The following is a 15959-nucleotide window of genomic DNA, read 5'->3' on the forward strand; positions in this document are numbered from 1 at the left end:
ATCTGGCATTTGCATAACTCATATTTTAGTGGTTTGGGTGAAGTTTGCTGGAGCTGGGCAGGGTTAAGGGCCGGCAGTTGTTGGGCTGAGGTGGGTTTTGCTGGGAAGGAAGGAGCCAGCTGGAATGGGATCTCCAAATACAGGCAGGCACATCCAGAGGAGCAGCAGCTCCCAGGCCAGGCAGGAATCTGGGAATTCCAGTTATGTGGGTGAATTCCAGCTCCCAGTGTGGCTGCTGGCTGAGCAGGAATAGGGGAGAGAGGAAAAACACCCCGAGGAGCCTGAAAACAAAGTGGGGAAAGGAACAGCGCTGAGCACTGAGGGGCTGAGCAAAAGGTTTAAAAATGAGGTTTTATACTGAGGAAAAGGAGCTTTTAAATGAGGAGAAGAGAGCTGTTAAATGAAGAGAAATGAGCTTTTACACTGAAGAGAAAGGAGCTTTTACACCGAGGAGAAATGAGCTTTTACAGTGAGGAGAAAGGAGCTTTTACACTGAGGAAAAGGAACATTTACACTGAGGAGAAATGAGTTTTTAAATGAGCTTTTGCATCAAGGAGGAATGAGTTTTACACTGCCAGGAATGGGGTTTGCAGCTGGGAGCTTCAACAAAGCCCAACAGCAACAACAAACAGCCCCGTGTCCTTCAATCCTCCCGTTCCCAGAAGAAACAGAAGTGTTGACATTCCTTATGGAGATAGTGGGACACTGCTCTGGATTCCCTGATCCCAAACCATCCACCACAGTTACTGTCTGCTTCCAACACCAATCGTTCCTTGTTTCTTTTGATACAGCTTTGGCCAAATCCTCATTTGTTTCACCCTTTCCCAAGGGTAAAAACCCCACCTGTATCCCCGAGCCGCGTCCCTGCAGGCAAATCCAACTGGGCAGAATGCAAATTCCACTCCCTGGGATGGAATCTTCCAGAAATATTTGGATTAGCAGGTCTGCAGTGCAAAGAGAACTGGAGCAGAGGTGGCCGGGGTCGGTGTCCCCTCGGACCTTTGACACCATTTTGGAGCCTCTTGGTTTCTTTTTCCCTTCACATGAGGTCAAATGCAGTAAAATAATCCCTGGAGTTGGATTTCTTAACCCAGACAACTTCCTAGTTCAGGAATGGGTGAGAAAAGCAATAAAAGGCATAAAACTCTTGAGTAGGAGACAATTTGAGGACAATTTAGCAATTTTTCTTTACCTTTGTCAGTTGAGGGGTGATGTGGGGATACCCTGGAAATGCCCAGCAGGGCTAGAAATTCAACTTCCCTGAGTTTGCTTGAGAATCCAAGTTCCAGATTTCTCTGGGATTATCATTTTACCCTGGAATTGATGGTGACAGTGCAAGGGGTGCCTCCAGGAAAAACCAAATTATTCATTAATATTTCCCCTAATAATAATAATAATAACAGTGGGAACATTGGAATTAAGACTGGGTAAGCTCTTTAGCTGTACTCACACCCATAAAATCACCAGGTTCTACCTTAAACCTGATTTCCTTTCTTACCTTCAATATCTTCCCTGCAAAACCTCCAGAACCTTGACCTCTGGCAGTTAAAATTTCCCTGATTTGCAGCTCATGTTTATTCATGAGCAGCTCATTTTAGCACTTGGTTTTGGCCTGGTGGCTGAGGAGAAGAAACAGCTTTGAAGAGAAAAACAACATTTTTATTTTTATTTTAGCTGAACGGACACAGCTGGGCTGAGACAAAGGAGGTTTGAAGCCACAAACCTCCTTCCTCAGGCCTGAAAGAGAAAAAATTCAAGTTAAACACAGCTCAGGAGCAGGTCTGAATAAAAGTTAATGATGTCAAACCCAATTTGAGGAGAAGTACCCTGAAGATAATGGGGATAGGAATAAGGAGTGGGATGGTGCCATGGGGCACAATGAGGCAAAGAAGATGCCAGAACCCAAATGATCTGGAGGATCCTATACTTTATTAAATAGGAAATATCTAAATATATATATATACACACACACATATATATTCCTTCAGAAACTTCCCTTGGAATCCTGGATATTTGGATTTTACACTGTAAAAGCTGAAGACCCCAAGGCAAAATGACAAACAGGACCCCAAATACACAAATTTGGCTTTACTGATTTTTTTACCATCACTTTCCACCCCACTGCAGGACAAGGAACCTTTAATATTTTTAACTGTGACCTTTTAATCCTGCCACAGTGGTTTTATAAAAAGGGAGAACAAGGCAAGATATTATTTTAAAATGCACATTATCAACTTAAAAAAATATGGTTGAAAAGCCTGATATTGCTCAGAGAACCCCAATGAAGAAACATCTGGAATAATTCAAATTAAAGCACAGGTGCAGAGTTAACTTACCTTAAAAAGCCTTATTTTATGTGAGTTAACTGGGGAGGAGGAGGATCTCTGGAGAGATAATAGTTTAGGAATTTGTGTCTATTTACAAAAAACAAACTGTTCAAAAAATTCCTTGTAAAGAGACATTCCGGGAAGATTCACTCCACATTCCTTTCTCTGAACAGCTTGACTGAAAAGGAAAAAAAACAACAAAAAAATTAAGATTTAATTCCCCCCACCTTTTTTTTTTCTTTTTGTTGTTCAGGAGTTTAGAGAAAAATTCCTTCCCGTGCCACTGCTGGACGAGTTTCAAATAATCAGATGGGAATTGGGGAATAAAGGAGGGGAGACAGCAAAGGAAAAAAATCACGACTTAATTATATCCCGCACACCTCTGCGGCTCGCCGGGCTCCCGGGGGGATGGTGGTGGGGGTGACATTTCCACCTGCCCCATGACTAATTTAGGAAAAGGAAAAGCTGGCCAAAAAGTTATTTTTGGCCACGATGGTGACGGCAGCGCACGGGGCCAGCGAGGGAGAGGGACAGGTGCAGGGCCAGAGTGTGACACAGGGCTGGGATGAGCCCCAAAAGTGTCACACTGGAGCTCAAACTCCCTGAAAATGTGACACTGCGGGGATGAAATTCCCCCAAAAATGTGGTATTTGGGGGTTGAACCTCCCCCCCACCCAAAAAAGAGTGGAATGAGAGGGTTGGAACCCCACAAAATGTAACTTGAACCACCCCCCTGCCCCAAACTGGGACATTGTGGGGTTAAAACTGCTCAAAATGTGACACCGGGGGCATTAAACCCCTCTAAAATATGACATTATGGGGCATTGTAGGGTTGAACCACCCCCCAAAATGTGATGTTATGGGGTTGGACCCCCCCAAAAGGTGACATTAGGGGGTTGAAATTGCCCAAAATATTACATTGGGGGGGGTAAAACCCCCTCAAAATAGCAAAATTATGGGGTTGAACCCCCCCAAAATGTGACATTATAGGGTTGAACCCCCCTCAGGATGTGCCACGGGAAGGTTTGGGCCGAATCTCTCCCAAAAATGTGACATTGAGGCTTGGCCGGACCTGCCCAAAACGTGACATCGCGGCTCATGATGGTCACAGGGCTCCTCCGGGGCGGGGACACGGCCCTATAAATCCGCCCCAAAATCGCCTTTTCCTCAATGAAAGGGTCGGGGAGGCAGAGCAGGGAAAAGAAAGAGGGAACAGCGGAGTTTTTATTCCGCTGAAAGTTCTTTCAGCCTTCCCAAATTTGGGTTTTTTTCCCATCCCCCTTTCCTCGCCACATTCCGGCTCAAGAGGCGACTCGGCAAAATGAAATATATTATAGGCATCGGAGGGTAAGTGCCTGCTAAAATCTGGGATAGTTCATGTTTTTCCTGTTTTAATTTGGGGAGTTTTTATTTTATATTTTATTTTTATTTTATATTTTATATTAATATATTTATATTTTATCTGGCTATAAAATAATATTCGGGATACAGGGTTTGGGAGATGATGCTGTGTTAATTCGTGATGCTTAAATACAGAGAGCTCCACAGGGTGACATACACTTTTATATATCCTTCAATATGTATCTTAATATGCACTTTTATTTTATATATATTTTTTTTATATATTTTTATAGGATTAAAAGGATGGATGCTGCTTCAACAGAGTTTTGCAGGGCAGCACATCCCTTTATACAGACTTAGCTATATTTTAGATACACTTTATATATATATCTTATATACTTATTTGTGTTATATACATATTTATAGATACAAATTGCACGTTTATATATTTTTAGAGCTACTTTCATCCATAATTTTATATATCCTTTTAGAGGCTTAACAGGAGGGATGCTGAGATGGCAAAAACACTCTCAAGTAAATTTAGAGGCCAGATAGGCAAAAAATATTTTAAAATTTTCTCTGAAAAACGAAGAGGGGGAAAATCCCGTTTCTAATAAAATGGGATGGTGGTGTATAGAGGGCATTGATTTTCAAATTAAAGAGCAGGATTTAAGGTGGGTTTGTGCTGGGACAGGGCGAGAGTTCGGGAAACAGTGAGGTTATATATATATATATATATATATATATATACAGGTTATTAGAATGATAATATATTAATAATATGCGACCGAGGGATTTCCATAGCCTCGGGACGAAAAAAAGGAGGAACAAGACAAGGGAGAGGAAAGTTATTCAGGGCTTTTACATTAAACGAGTTATGAGGGAACGAGGGCATCTTGAGCAGCGGGGCCGCGGCTGTGAGGGACCGGCCATGGCGGCCCCGCGCTCCCTCAGGAGCCCCGGTTCTGTGAGGGACCGGCCATGGCGGCCTCCCGTTCCCCTCAGGAGCCCCGGTTCTGTGAGGGACCGGCCATGGCGGCCTCCCGTTCCCCTCCGGAGCCCCGGTTATGTGAGGGACCGGCCATGGCGGCCTCCCGTTCCCCTCAGGAGCCCCGGTTCTGTGAGGGACCGGCCATGGCGGCCCCGCGCGCTTACCTCAGCACCGCCGTTGCGCGCGCGCGGGAACCGGCGTGGCCGTTACACGCGGGCGCGCAGCGCTGGAAGGGGCGGGGCCGGTTGGGGCTGCCACAGCCAATCGGCAGTCGGGGAGGGGGCGGGGGCGGGGTGGTCGCAGCCAATCGGCGGCCGGCGCTGGAAGGGCGGGAAATTCAAACGGGGGCGGGGTTGGGGCCCTTCAGGGGCAGTGCCGGGGTCCCCTCAGGGGCTCCCTCCTTCCGTCGGGGTTCAGATACCTCAGGGCTCGGCTCCTTCGGCGGTGTCTGTCCAACTGGGGGTCCCGGTGGCTCCCAGATCCGGTTCTAATGAGATTCTTCCATTTCTGTCTCTCCCCGCTCTGTGCAGGGTCACCAATGGTGGCAAAACCACCTTGACCAACAGGCTCATCAAGGCGCTCCCCAACTGCTGCGTCGTCCATCAGGATGATTTCTTCAAGGTAAGTTGAATCCCCTCTTCCTTGCAGCGTTAATTGTACTGCAGGGCAAGCCAGTTTTGACAGCTTGGGAGCCACAAGCTTTCTGGTTTTGTGGGGTTTTTTTAAAAGATATATTTAATTTTTAAATGACTGGACAGGTGGGGAGTTCCTGACCTTTATAAATGCCACAGGAACTTCGTATGACCCCGCTCAGAGCAGTCGCAGCAAAACCACCTTTAAGTGTTCACAACAGATTTAAATTTACTACTGATATCAGGCAGAGGTTATTTACTGCTCATGATTTTCTCTAGATTGGGATTTCCCACCTTATTTTATTAAACTAAGAATGAGACTGCTAAATGATGCTTTAGATTTAAGCACCTCTATGCTGGTTTAAATACAGAAAGGAGGTTTTTATGGGGGAGCTTTGCTAGATCTGTATCAAAACCCAATTAAAGTATTGCAGAGATTAATGCAGAATACCCTCGCTGCCTTCTGTCTGGGAGTGCAGAATGTTCCTAACCCTGCACCATTTCATGGGAATGATGATATCCCTGGACCCCACCAGGCGTGGAAGTCCAAGAGATGCAGGAATGGACTTGGAGCAGTTGTGGGTCATCCCCAAAACATGAAGTGCTCCAGCCCCAGCATCGTGTGCTCAGTCTGTCCTGCGCAGATTTGATCACTTAGGAGCCCTTGGGGCAGGAATTCTGTTTGATTCTCCATAAAAATCTGTAACTTCTCTTTGGAGTGAATTGCCAGCATGAGGAAAGCAGTAACTGAGCAACCAAAGCGCTGCTATGCCCATCTGCATTTGTATTAGAGGAGTTCAAATACCTGTTCTTTAAAAAAAATATACATTCCAGCACTTGTTTAACTGTATTTGCACTTTAAAATCCTTACATTTAAAAACAATGCTCTGTGGTATTGTATAACAAACAACGTATCCAGTGATTAACGTAAAAGTCTTTATCCAAAGTGGTTTGAGTGAGCCAAGGGAACTTTCCAGAGCAACTTGGGATGGGGAAAGCTGGGAATGTGAATGTTCTGCAGCCCCAGGCAGTGCCCAGGGGTGGTTGTGTGTTGCAGTAGTGGCCAGGCGCTGATGGCATCGGAGGGAACTGATCCCGCTGAGGTTGCAGCAATGTTTTATTGCTCACTATATTTCAGCCACAAGATCAAATAGAAGTCGGGGAAGACGGCTTTAAACAATGGGATGGTAAGAGCAGTGTTCCCTATAGGATGCAGTAATGTATATTCCTTTCCTAAGTATTTCTTTTTCATTATTAAAAGCTTTAACAGTAAATTTCCGTAACTGTAACTTTACCAAGCTCAATCTATTTCATCCTTTCGAGCCCGTGGTGTTTGATGGTGTTTGATGGTGTCCCTTTTTCCCACCCACCCCCTTTCTCCTGACTAGTGTTGGATTCCTTGGATATGGAGGCAATGGTGAGCACCGTGCGGGCCTGGATTGAGAACCCAGTGAAGTTTGCCCGTTCGCACGGGGTGAATGTCACACCTGGCTCTAGAGAGCCAACCTCCCAAGATATCCATATATTGGTCATTGAAGGCTTCCTGCTTTATAATTACAAGTAAGGTTTGGAGAACTCTTCATGGTTTGCCAGGGAAGATCTTTAAATCCCCCGTGCCAGAGCAAAAAAACTCCGTTTTGCTAATTTCCCCTTCCTGGCTTGTTTTGAATTTCTCACCCCTGAGGGTTTTCTGCTGTAAAATGTAAAATTAACGATATAGGGCACAGCCTTGAACTCCAGGGGAGTGTTTGGAAGGGGCCTCAAAGCCCATCCAGCTCCAAGCCCTGTCCAACCTGGCCTTGGACACTCCCATGAACACAAGCTGAGGAGTTGCCCTGTCCCAGGTTTTGCTGCAAACTGATTTTGGAATGATCCAGGAAGAGCCAGGGTTGCCAGCCCAGTGCCTGATCCTCCACAGGATCCCCTCTGACCCCCTCCAGGACCAGTGGCAGATGTTTGGGTGGGAAAAGTCCCTGCTTGGGCCTTCAGAAAGAAGTTTTCCATGGTTTTGAGTTAACAGACCCGTGAGGGAAGCGCTTACCCTTGGGTTGTCTTCAACAGACACAAGTCCCATAGAGGCAGAGGGATTTTTGTGGTGTCTGGGGTGATTTCATGCTTTTTCCTGTCACTAAAAGTGAGATCTCCACGCTGTGTCCTTGTCCCCTCCCCAGACCTCTGATAGAGCTGTTTGACCTTCGCTACTACCTGGCAGTGCCGTACGAAGAGTGCAAGAGGAGGAGGAGGTGAGAACGTTCCTGGCTGTGCATCCAGTCCTTCCCTCTGCTCCTTTACTTTGCTCTTGGGCATGGAATCCTGGAATGGTTGGGGTTGGAAGGGACCTTAAAGATCATCTCATCCCACCACACCTCCCACCATCCCAGGCTGCTCCAGCCTGGCCTTGAATGCTTCCAGGGCTGGGAATTCAGTTTCTGGGGTGTATTGGTGTCATGAATTGGATTTGAATACAAGTGGACAAAGGGAATTTGCTGTGGTGAGCTTGGCATCACAGGCTGGGGTTGGAGAAGACCTGTGAGACTGAGTCCAGCCACAGCCCTTCACCACTGCCCACGTCCCCAAGTGCCACATCCATCCTTTCCAAACACAGGCATGGCAGCTCCACCACTGCCCTGGGCAGCCTGTGCTGATCCTTTACAATCCTTTCAGTTAAAATTTTATTTCCCAATAGCCAACCTAAAGCTCAGGCCCTCCTGACATTCCTTTTCCGTGCTGTTTTTTCCCAGTACACGGAACTACACGGTCCCTGACCCCCCAGGCCTCTTTGATGGCCACGTCTGGCCCATGTACCTCAAACACAGGAAGGAGATGGAGAACTCTGGGGTGGATGTGGGTAAGTCCCAAACACAAATCCCTCAGCCTTGGGGTTGGAATTTAAGGAATTGGGTGATTTCATTCGAGGAAACTTCCACTGTGATGATGCAAAGTGCTATTTTTACTCCCAAGTTGTAATCCTGGCCTACTTTGGATAAATCCAGGCAGTTTTAGAGCTAAGAACTTACTCCCTTTGCTTTACACTCTTAAGGACTTAGAGGGGATAAAAAAATTAAAAAGAAAAGGAAGGAATTTATAATGGAGTAAGGATTTCACAGGCCATTGCGTTTTCAGGATGGTTCTGTTTTCCCAGTAGGAAAACAAGCTGTCCTTTGGGTCAGTAAAATATGAAATATTTAAAAACTAATCTCCCAAAACCTTGTTCTGATGGGAAGCCCCAGCCTGACTCCCCCTTTTTTCTCCCAGTTTATTTAGATGGCCTGAAGTCGAGGGATGAACTCTACAACCAAGTCTTTGAAGATATTCACAACAAGCTCTTAAATTGCTCATAGGTAACTCAAATCCAGAGGGCTGGGACACGGGGGGTTGTGCTGGGAACAGCCTGGATCTCACCCTTTTTCCCTTCCTGCTTTCCAGGGTCTGGGAAGTTCGGGAAGAGCCGTGTACAGCGCGATGTAAATAATACTTGGAAGTGGGAATGGGGGATGTTTGTGTGAACTCCTCTCCCACTGCCCTGTGGCAAGTCCCTTCTGTATATAATTGAAAACTGAGGATAACTTATTCCCACCACATGGACAGGATTGCCTTGTTGGGGGTTTTTTTTTGTAATTATTTTATATTCCACTGGCTTACAGAGAAGTTGGAAACAGCATTTTTATAGCAGAACCAGTAGAGCTGTGCTGGGAAAGCAAGAGAGCTCCTGCAGACAGGAAGGCTTTGTGCAAGGCTTGTTTGTAACCTCAATTCAGTAAAAATCCATTTCAGCCTCCTTTTGAGGTGCTGATTTAATTCATCACTCAGCTTTTATTGCAATAAAAATTGCGACAAAGCTCATCCAAAACACAACAACAGTCGCTTTTTCTGGGGTGTTTGAAATTCTAGCCCTGGCTGGCTTCAGAGCTCTTTCCACGTGTCACTGGTTGGGTTTGGGTGCTCACACAGGCCCCAGCCAGGTGGGGATGGCTCAGTTTGTAAATTTAAATCCATGATGTGAAAAGGGGGGATTTGTCAGGGAATGAGAAACGAAAACTTTGCTTCCCTAGGAACCATTTCAGGCATTTAAAGCTAAAACACCACCCCAATTTCAGCGTGAGACAGAGCAGTGCCATCCCTGCCTGTCCACACAAACCCTGGGAGCTCTCAGGAACTGGAATTACTCGGCTGTGGGGGGGTCCCTTCCCAAGATTTTGGGGCCTGAATTAGAAACAGAGCTCTGGAAAAGCAGCTGCCACAGATTAGTGAGGAGTCACCCAAAATCCCACCGAGGGGGAGGCCAGATCCACCTCCCTGTCCTACTCCAATGATTTCCCAGTTGTCCTGAGCAGAGATGCCATGGCCAGAAAGGGCTCTGGCTCCTGCTGGCTTCCCCAGGCTATAAAAAGGGAGATTTCCTGGTGAGCAGCACCGAACGTGCCTGGGGACACCCACCCCACTCTGCTGTCACCGTGCCAGGGGCAGGGACACCCTGCTGTCACCCAGCTCCCTCCTTCCCGCAGGGAACGTTCCCCACGAGCTCCCAGGGCCGCAGCCCTGCTTCCAGTGCTGTTTCCCCAGACCTCCAGGGCTTGGATTAAGCCCTGCAAAAGCGTTTGGGGTTTGTGAAGACTTATAAGGGAAAAGCCCTCGCTCCCATCTCCTGCCAAACTCGGGGGAGCAGAAATCGAAGCCTAAAAAAGGCGTTTTGGTGTCTCTGTCCACAGAGAAGGAAATGTCGTGGGGTGCAAAGAGGGAACTGGAGCAGAACATCCTGGTGACAGCACCAGAATCCCCCTGGGCAGCACATCCCGTTCATTCCCTGCACCAGAAATCATGAATCACACCCCAAATTCTGCTTTTTTAGAGCTATTTCCGTGTCCTTTTGTGTATCCACGTGGGTGAGATCCCCTGCTGCTCCAGGGCCGGGGTGAATGACCAGTGACTTCCAAGGGCCTTTTGGGAGTGTGAAACCCAAACCCTCGGCACGAAGGGAATCCGGGAAGGATTCTCACTATGTGAACTTTGCCCAGCTCGGCAGCAGCCGGGACTGCAGGATTTCCATACATCCCTTCACCCTCTGCTGCTGGGGCTCCATCCAAATCCACAGCCCAAAGCCTCCCCAGGGCACAGGGCCTGGATGGCGCAGGCTGAGGGCTCCAAGCCCCCCTGGCTGTCCCCTCAGCGTGGCCGGAGCCCGTGGCTGTGCTGGACGCTGGGACAGCCCCAGTCACGCCATGGGAGCCTTGGCAGGGAACACCGGGGCAGATTAAATTCTCAGCAGGTCCACGTGTCCCACGGACGAGGATGAAACCTACACCTGCAGGCACGTCAGCAGGGACAGGGACATGGGGCACGGCCCCCCTGATCCCCCCAGGGGCCACAGCACAGTGACAAATCCTAAACAGAGCAAGTTCCCTGGGCCTGGAGGTGACACCACCCTGGCCAGCCGGGGGGGATGCCTGCCATCCACTGGGATTTGGCTGGTGATTCCCCCGGATCAAATTCAGCTGGATCTTGGCTCCGTGGGGCCACAGGCAGTCAGAAAGCCCTGGGTGCTCCCAGGGGAACCCTTCCTGCTCTGGTGTTCCCCAGAACGTGGTGCTTTGGGACCTGGCCCCCAAACCTGGGAACACCCCACAAACATCACCCTTCACACCCACAGCAAGTTCCCCCACCAGCACTGGGTCTCAGTAGGAAAAGCAAGCATTTCCCCCTCCAAACGAAGGAAATGCCTCTGGGCTGGGAGCCCAGTGGGGGAGCTGTCACCACAGGGCACATCCTTATCCCCCTCCCAACCCCGTCCCGCCACGGCAGGAGCTGAGGCTACACAGAAACCTTTATTCTGGGAAAGGGGGAGCCAGGGCTGGGACAGGGGACAAGGGCTGCAGCACCTTGGGGGGAACAGGGGGCACAGGGGCCACCCAAGGGCTGCAGTGAGTCCTTGGTCCCAGCCCACGCGTGGCTGCTGTGGTGCAGAGGGGGGCTGTGCCCACCAAACCCCCCTGGGGCAGCTCAGGGACCCGGGTGGGGGCACGAACGGCCCGGAGCGCGGTGATGGGGAGCGTGGGGACACGAGCCAGGCACAGGGAGCTGCACGCAGGAAGCCAAACCCCAGGGTGGCACAGCCCCAGCCCCCCGAGGCGGGGGCTCCAGGGAGGCACAAGCACCCCCTGCACAGCGGCAGGGCCAGGGGACGCTGCCCGGGGGCGAGCAGGGGGTCCGGGGAGCTGCAGAGCCCCCGGGGCCAGCGCGTTAGCGGATGCTGCCGTCGCCCTCGCTGCTCTGCAGCTTCTCCCGCTCGATGGACCACACCAGCTCCTGCACAAACTTCATCTCCGAGGCCACCTGCTTGGCCAGGGCCTCGTAGTGGTTCTCCAGCTTGCGGTAGCGCCGCTTGAGCCCGTTGGCCGCCTGCACCACGCTCTTGGTCTCCTCCTGCGCCTGCTTCTTCAGCGCCTCCGTCTTCTGCAGCTCCTGCCGGATCTGCCGCAGGTCCTGGCTGATGCTCTCGTTCTCCTCTTTGTACCACGACTCCTTCTCCTCGTAGATGGACAGCAGCGCCTCAATGTCCTCCTGGAAGGACTTCTTGTTCCTCTCCAGCTCCCGCAGGCTCTCCTCGGCCGCAGCCACCTCCTCCATGACCTTGGAGAAGCGCTCAAAGTTGATGTAGGTGTTGTTGGGGGGCATGCTGGAGTGGGATTTGATGGTGTACTCCTTCAGGCGCGTCGTCTTCAGCCGGCGCCGCTCGGGCTTCTTGCAGCTGTCCTCGTTGCGGACGTTCCTCCTCTTGATCACCTGTGGCAGGGACAGTGGTGGCTGCGGTGACACCCAACCAGCCCCCACGGGGGTGAGGGAGCAGCAGAGCCCCGGCCCCGGGGGGTCAGACACACCAAAAGTGCCAATTCTTTAACTTCTCACCTTAATCCAGGGGTGCTCCAGGCTCTGGGCGATGGTCATTCGCTTCCTGCAAACACAGCAAGGCTGGGATCAGGGCAGAGGCTTTGTTCTGATTTCCCTGTTAAAGCCCTGGGACAGCAGCTTGGATCCTGTGGGGTCTGGCTGAGCCTGGATAAACTCGCTGCACTCAGGGCCCCCCCAGGCAGGAGCTGCATCCAGCCCCCAACTCCTCAAACTGCCTCCCAAGAGAAACACAGGCAGAGCATCCCTGGGAGCCTCCCAACCCCTCTGCTCCTTCCCAAACCCTGAGCCCTGGGGGCTCAGCTCAAAGCCTCCCAAACCTCAGTGGAGCTACTGCACCCTCGGGGGATCCCAGAATTCACCCCACCCTGGCTCAGGCAGGAGAGGGGGAGCTGCCTGTACACAGCAGGCTGGGCAGGGGGGGGCTGTCCCCTCTCCCAGAGGAACCCCCAGCTCTGCTCCCTGTCCCTCACTTGGGGTCCTTGACGAGCAGGCGGCGGATGAAGTCCTTGGCCAGCTCGCTGGTGTTGCTGAAATATTCCTCATCGAAGTCGTAGTTGACAGCAGAGATGTTGGTCAGCGTCTCCTGCTTCGTCTCCCCCAGGAACGGGGAGGCTCCACTCAGCCTGAGAAAAGAGAGGGTTGGGACACCCCAAAAAGGCTCCAGCCCGAGGTGGGGGGCTGATCCTGCAGCCCTGTCCCCTCCAGGGCTGCCTCATACTCACAGGATGTAGGTGATGACCCCGATGCTCCTGGAAGAGAGAGGGAGAGGAGGCTGAAGTCACACAGAGGCACGAGGGGGTTGGCTGGCTGCTGGAGCCATGGGAAGGGGCTCGGGAGGGAAATCACTCACCACATGTCGGCCTCCAGCCCCAGGGGTTCGTAGTTCACGATTTCTGGGGCTTTAGGAGCAAAGGGGAGAACATGGGTTTATTGTGGGGGAAGGAAGCCTGGCCCCATGGACACACCCTGGCAGCAGCACCAGAGTGCTGGGTGTCTCCTCCAGGATTAATCCAAAGCTTTCAGCACCCTGAGGAACCCCCAGGAACGCTCACCTACAAACTCTGGGGTCCCAAAGATATTCTTGAACTCATTCCCAGCCTCGATCTTGTGGGCGATCCCGAAGTCAATGAGTTTGATGCGAGGGTTTGGCACGTTCTTGTCCAGCAGCATGATGTTCTCTGGCTGTGGTGGGGAGAGGAGCTGGCTCTGTCCCTACACACCAGCCTGTGGGAGGCTGGGCTCCTCATTCCAGAGGAGAGGATGTGCCTCAAGTTGGGACAGACCCCAAGCACTGATCCTGCAGTGCAGGAGGGCACTGCCCCCCACTTCTCAGCTCTGATTTCCAGAGCCCAGCTGGGGGCTCATCCCTGCTCCCAGTGCTGGACACAGGGCAGCTCCCAGAGCTCACCTTCAAGTCAAAGTGGGCAATACGCTTGGAGTGCAGGTAGTGCACCCCATCCAGGATCTGCTTGAGGAACTGGGTGGCCTCCTCCTCCGTCAGGGATTCCTTCTCGGCCAGGAAATCGAAGAGCTCCCCTCCGGACACCAGCTCCAGGATGAGCACCACGTCGGTCTTGTTCTCGAAGATGTCGTGCAGGGTGATGATGTTGGGGTGCTGGATCTCGCGCAGGATGTCCACCTCGCGCTCGATCTCCTCGCGGCTCACGCCCCTGCGGCTGGACGACAGCCGCCGCTTCTTGATGAACTTGGCCGCGTATTCCAGGCCCGTCTTCCTCTCCCGGCACTTCCGGACGATGGCGAACTGGCCGCTGTGGGGTGAGGGGAGGAGCTGCAGGCTGGGGATCTGCAGGACGCCCTTTCCCCCCGGGAATGCCGTGAACTGGGGTCTGGTGATGCCCGCCTGCTCCCCGGCTTTGCGCCAGCCCGGGTGGAGGAAGGAAATTCCTCCCAGGAATGTGGAATGTCAATTCTCCCTGGGCTGTTGAGGTGCTGCTGTGATCACCCAGGGTGGAAGATGCCCTTCAGCCCCCACTTCCAAGCCAGGAGCCCCCAGGAGCAAATCCCAGAGCCCGGTGGTCCCAGGAGACCCTAAACCTCTGATGGAGAAGGCAGGTGGAGGGGGAAATGCCTGAAATCAGAGTGACTGCACCTGGACCCAAGACTCCTTTATAGCTTTATACATCCCTGCACCACAGCTAGGGACATGCACAGCCCTGGGGGGTCCATCCATGGGCTCACAAACAACCACAGCCACAGAGGGCCAAGAGCATGGAGCAACCCCTGCAAGTTCCTCTGCTTTGTCACTTAAGTGACCCAAAACGCTTTTGCTGCCAGGCCTCCGAGGAGGAGCCACGGAACTGGGCTGGCACGGCCGAGGCAGCGCTGGAGGATCCCGAAGCAGCTCCCCCCGCTGCCACCTCTGCATCCCGGCTGATTAAATCCCATCCGCAGGCTCTGAGTCACCCTGGATCCCTCCCACAGGCTCCGGGCCAGGCGCAGCCATCGAGGAGGGCCGGAAGCTGCCAGCCCTGGACGGGAGCTCCACCGGGACAAATGTTAATTAACACTTTTCTTTTTAATCTCTATCTGCTTTTGAATCTCTTAACTGACTCTGCACAGCCCTGGCCCTGCTGCCTACAGAGGGGGCACAGGGACACCACAGGAGATCCAGCAGCCGGACCCAGTGAAGCTCCCGGCTGGGGGTGCAGCCATGAAAGCCCCCCCAGAACGCAGCGGGATGTTCCTCACCTGCCCAGCTCCTCTCCCATCTCATAGAAATCCTCCACGCTCTCCTGGCGGAAGGTGGACATGGCTGCGGGGCCCTGTGGAGCGGGAGCCGCCCCGGCGCTGCCAGCGCTGGATGTCAGGAGCAGGGAGCAGCCGGGGATCAGCACCTGCGGCACCGGGAAAAGGGGGGGCTGTGTCCCAGGAGCTCACACCGACATGGGGCACAGGGATCCCCGGGGACTGCACAGCCCCGGGCTGGGCGGTGCCGCGGGTTAGTCCCGGGGATGCCCCCCGGTGTCACCACACCCCAAACCCCAGGGATGGAGCAGGGAAGGAGGACAGAGAAGGGGCCACAGCCTCTCCCTGCTCCACAGGCCCCACACCCACTGTCCACCCAACCCTCCTCATCCCTTTCCTGGCCCACCTCCCCTCCTATCCCAACCCTCTGCTGACCCTCCCTGCCCCACAGCCCCCCACCCAATCCCCACAGCCCCTCCCCATTTCCAGTTCCCCGGAGCCCCTCTCACACCCACAGCCCCCCAATCCCTCCCCATCCCTTCCCTTCACCGCATCCCACCCATCCTAATCTCCACCACTCCTTTTCCAACCCCACTGCCCCTCCCAATCCCACAGGCCCCACAATCCCTCAGTCCCGACCCACCCCTTTCCCGACCCACAGGCCCCACAACCCCCCCAATTCCTCCCTTCCCCACCCCACCCCACAGGCCTCAACCCCACACACCCCTCCCCGCGCCATCCCTCCCTCCCCACTCCACCCACCCATCCTCCATCCCCCCTCTCCCACCCTCACAGCCCCTCCCGGCCCCACATCGCCCCTCACAGACCCCTCATTCGCACCGGGCCCCGCTCCCAACCTGGGCCGCCGCCGCCGCCCGCGCCGCCACATTCCACCACAGCAAGCCCCGCCCACCTCCGCATGAGGCCACGCCCACTCATCGCTTATTATCCCAAAGCTCCGCCCACTCTTGGTCCCGCCCACCCTTGGCCCCGCCCATCCTCTCGTGAGGGTGGGCGGGGCCAAGGGTGGGCGCGCGCTGGTGGCGCCACCCCTTT

At 52.8% G+C, this 15959-nt stretch overlaps 2 protein-coding genes and 1 long non-coding RNA gene across 5 annotated transcripts; 1 reads left to right on the forward strand and 2 right to left on the reverse strand.

Annotated features, from left to right (window-relative positions):
* Positions 1-396: 396 nt before the first annotated feature.
* Positions 397-4897, reverse strand: LOC111940415 (uncharacterized). The gene is made up of 4 exons (XR_015279163.1): positions 4824-4897; positions 2337-2505; positions 1499-1737; positions 397-1102 (listed from the first exon to the last, which is right to left on the reverse strand). It is a non-coding gene; the product is annotated as an uncharacterized LOC111940415 (long non-coding RNA).
* On the forward strand, positions 3413-9141 carry NMRK2 (nicotinamide riboside kinase 2). Its single transcript, XM_086862629.1, has 8 exons — positions 3413-3674; positions 5190-5280; positions 6430-6478; positions 6680-6851; positions 7463-7534; positions 8033-8139; positions 8547-8632; positions 8718-9141. The coding sequence occupies exons 1-7, from the start codon at positions 3649-3651 to the stop codon at positions 8630-8632; spliced, it is 603 nt and encodes a 200-aa protein (XP_086718755.1). The 5' UTR covers positions 3413-3648; the 3' UTR covers positions 8718-9141.
* Positions 9142-11094: 1953 nt separating this feature from the next.
* DAPK3 (death associated protein kinase 3) lies at positions 11095-15907 on the reverse strand. 3 transcript variants are annotated; one of them, XM_023943096.2, is made up of 9 exons: positions 15761-15907; positions 14907-15052; positions 13606-13966; positions 13250-13379; positions 13048-13096; positions 12920-12946; positions 12668-12820; positions 12195-12240; positions 11095-12071 (listed from the first exon to the last, which is right to left on the reverse strand). In XM_023943096.2, exons 2-9 carry the CDS (start codon positions 14966-14968, stop codon positions 11529-11531), a joined length of 1371 nt encoding a protein of 456 aa, XP_023798864.2. In that variant the 5' UTR covers positions 14969-15052; positions 15761-15907; the 3' UTR covers positions 11095-11528. The 3 variants fall into 3 exon arrangements, with proteins under 3 accessions (XP_023798864.2, XP_086718753.1, XP_023798865.1); XM_086862627.1 differs by having other exon boundaries at positions 15744-15873; XM_023943097.2 differs by having other exon boundaries at positions 15731-15837.
* Between the last annotated feature and the right edge of the window lie 52 nt (positions 15908-15959).

The sequence above is a fragment of the Cyanistes caeruleus genome, chromosome 25, assembly GCF_971803275.1.
Source record: "Cyanistes caeruleus chromosome 25, bCyaCae1.hap1.1, whole genome shotgun sequence".
Classification (NCBI taxonomy): domain Eukaryota; kingdom Metazoa; phylum Chordata; class Aves; order Passeriformes; family Paridae; genus Cyanistes; species Cyanistes caeruleus.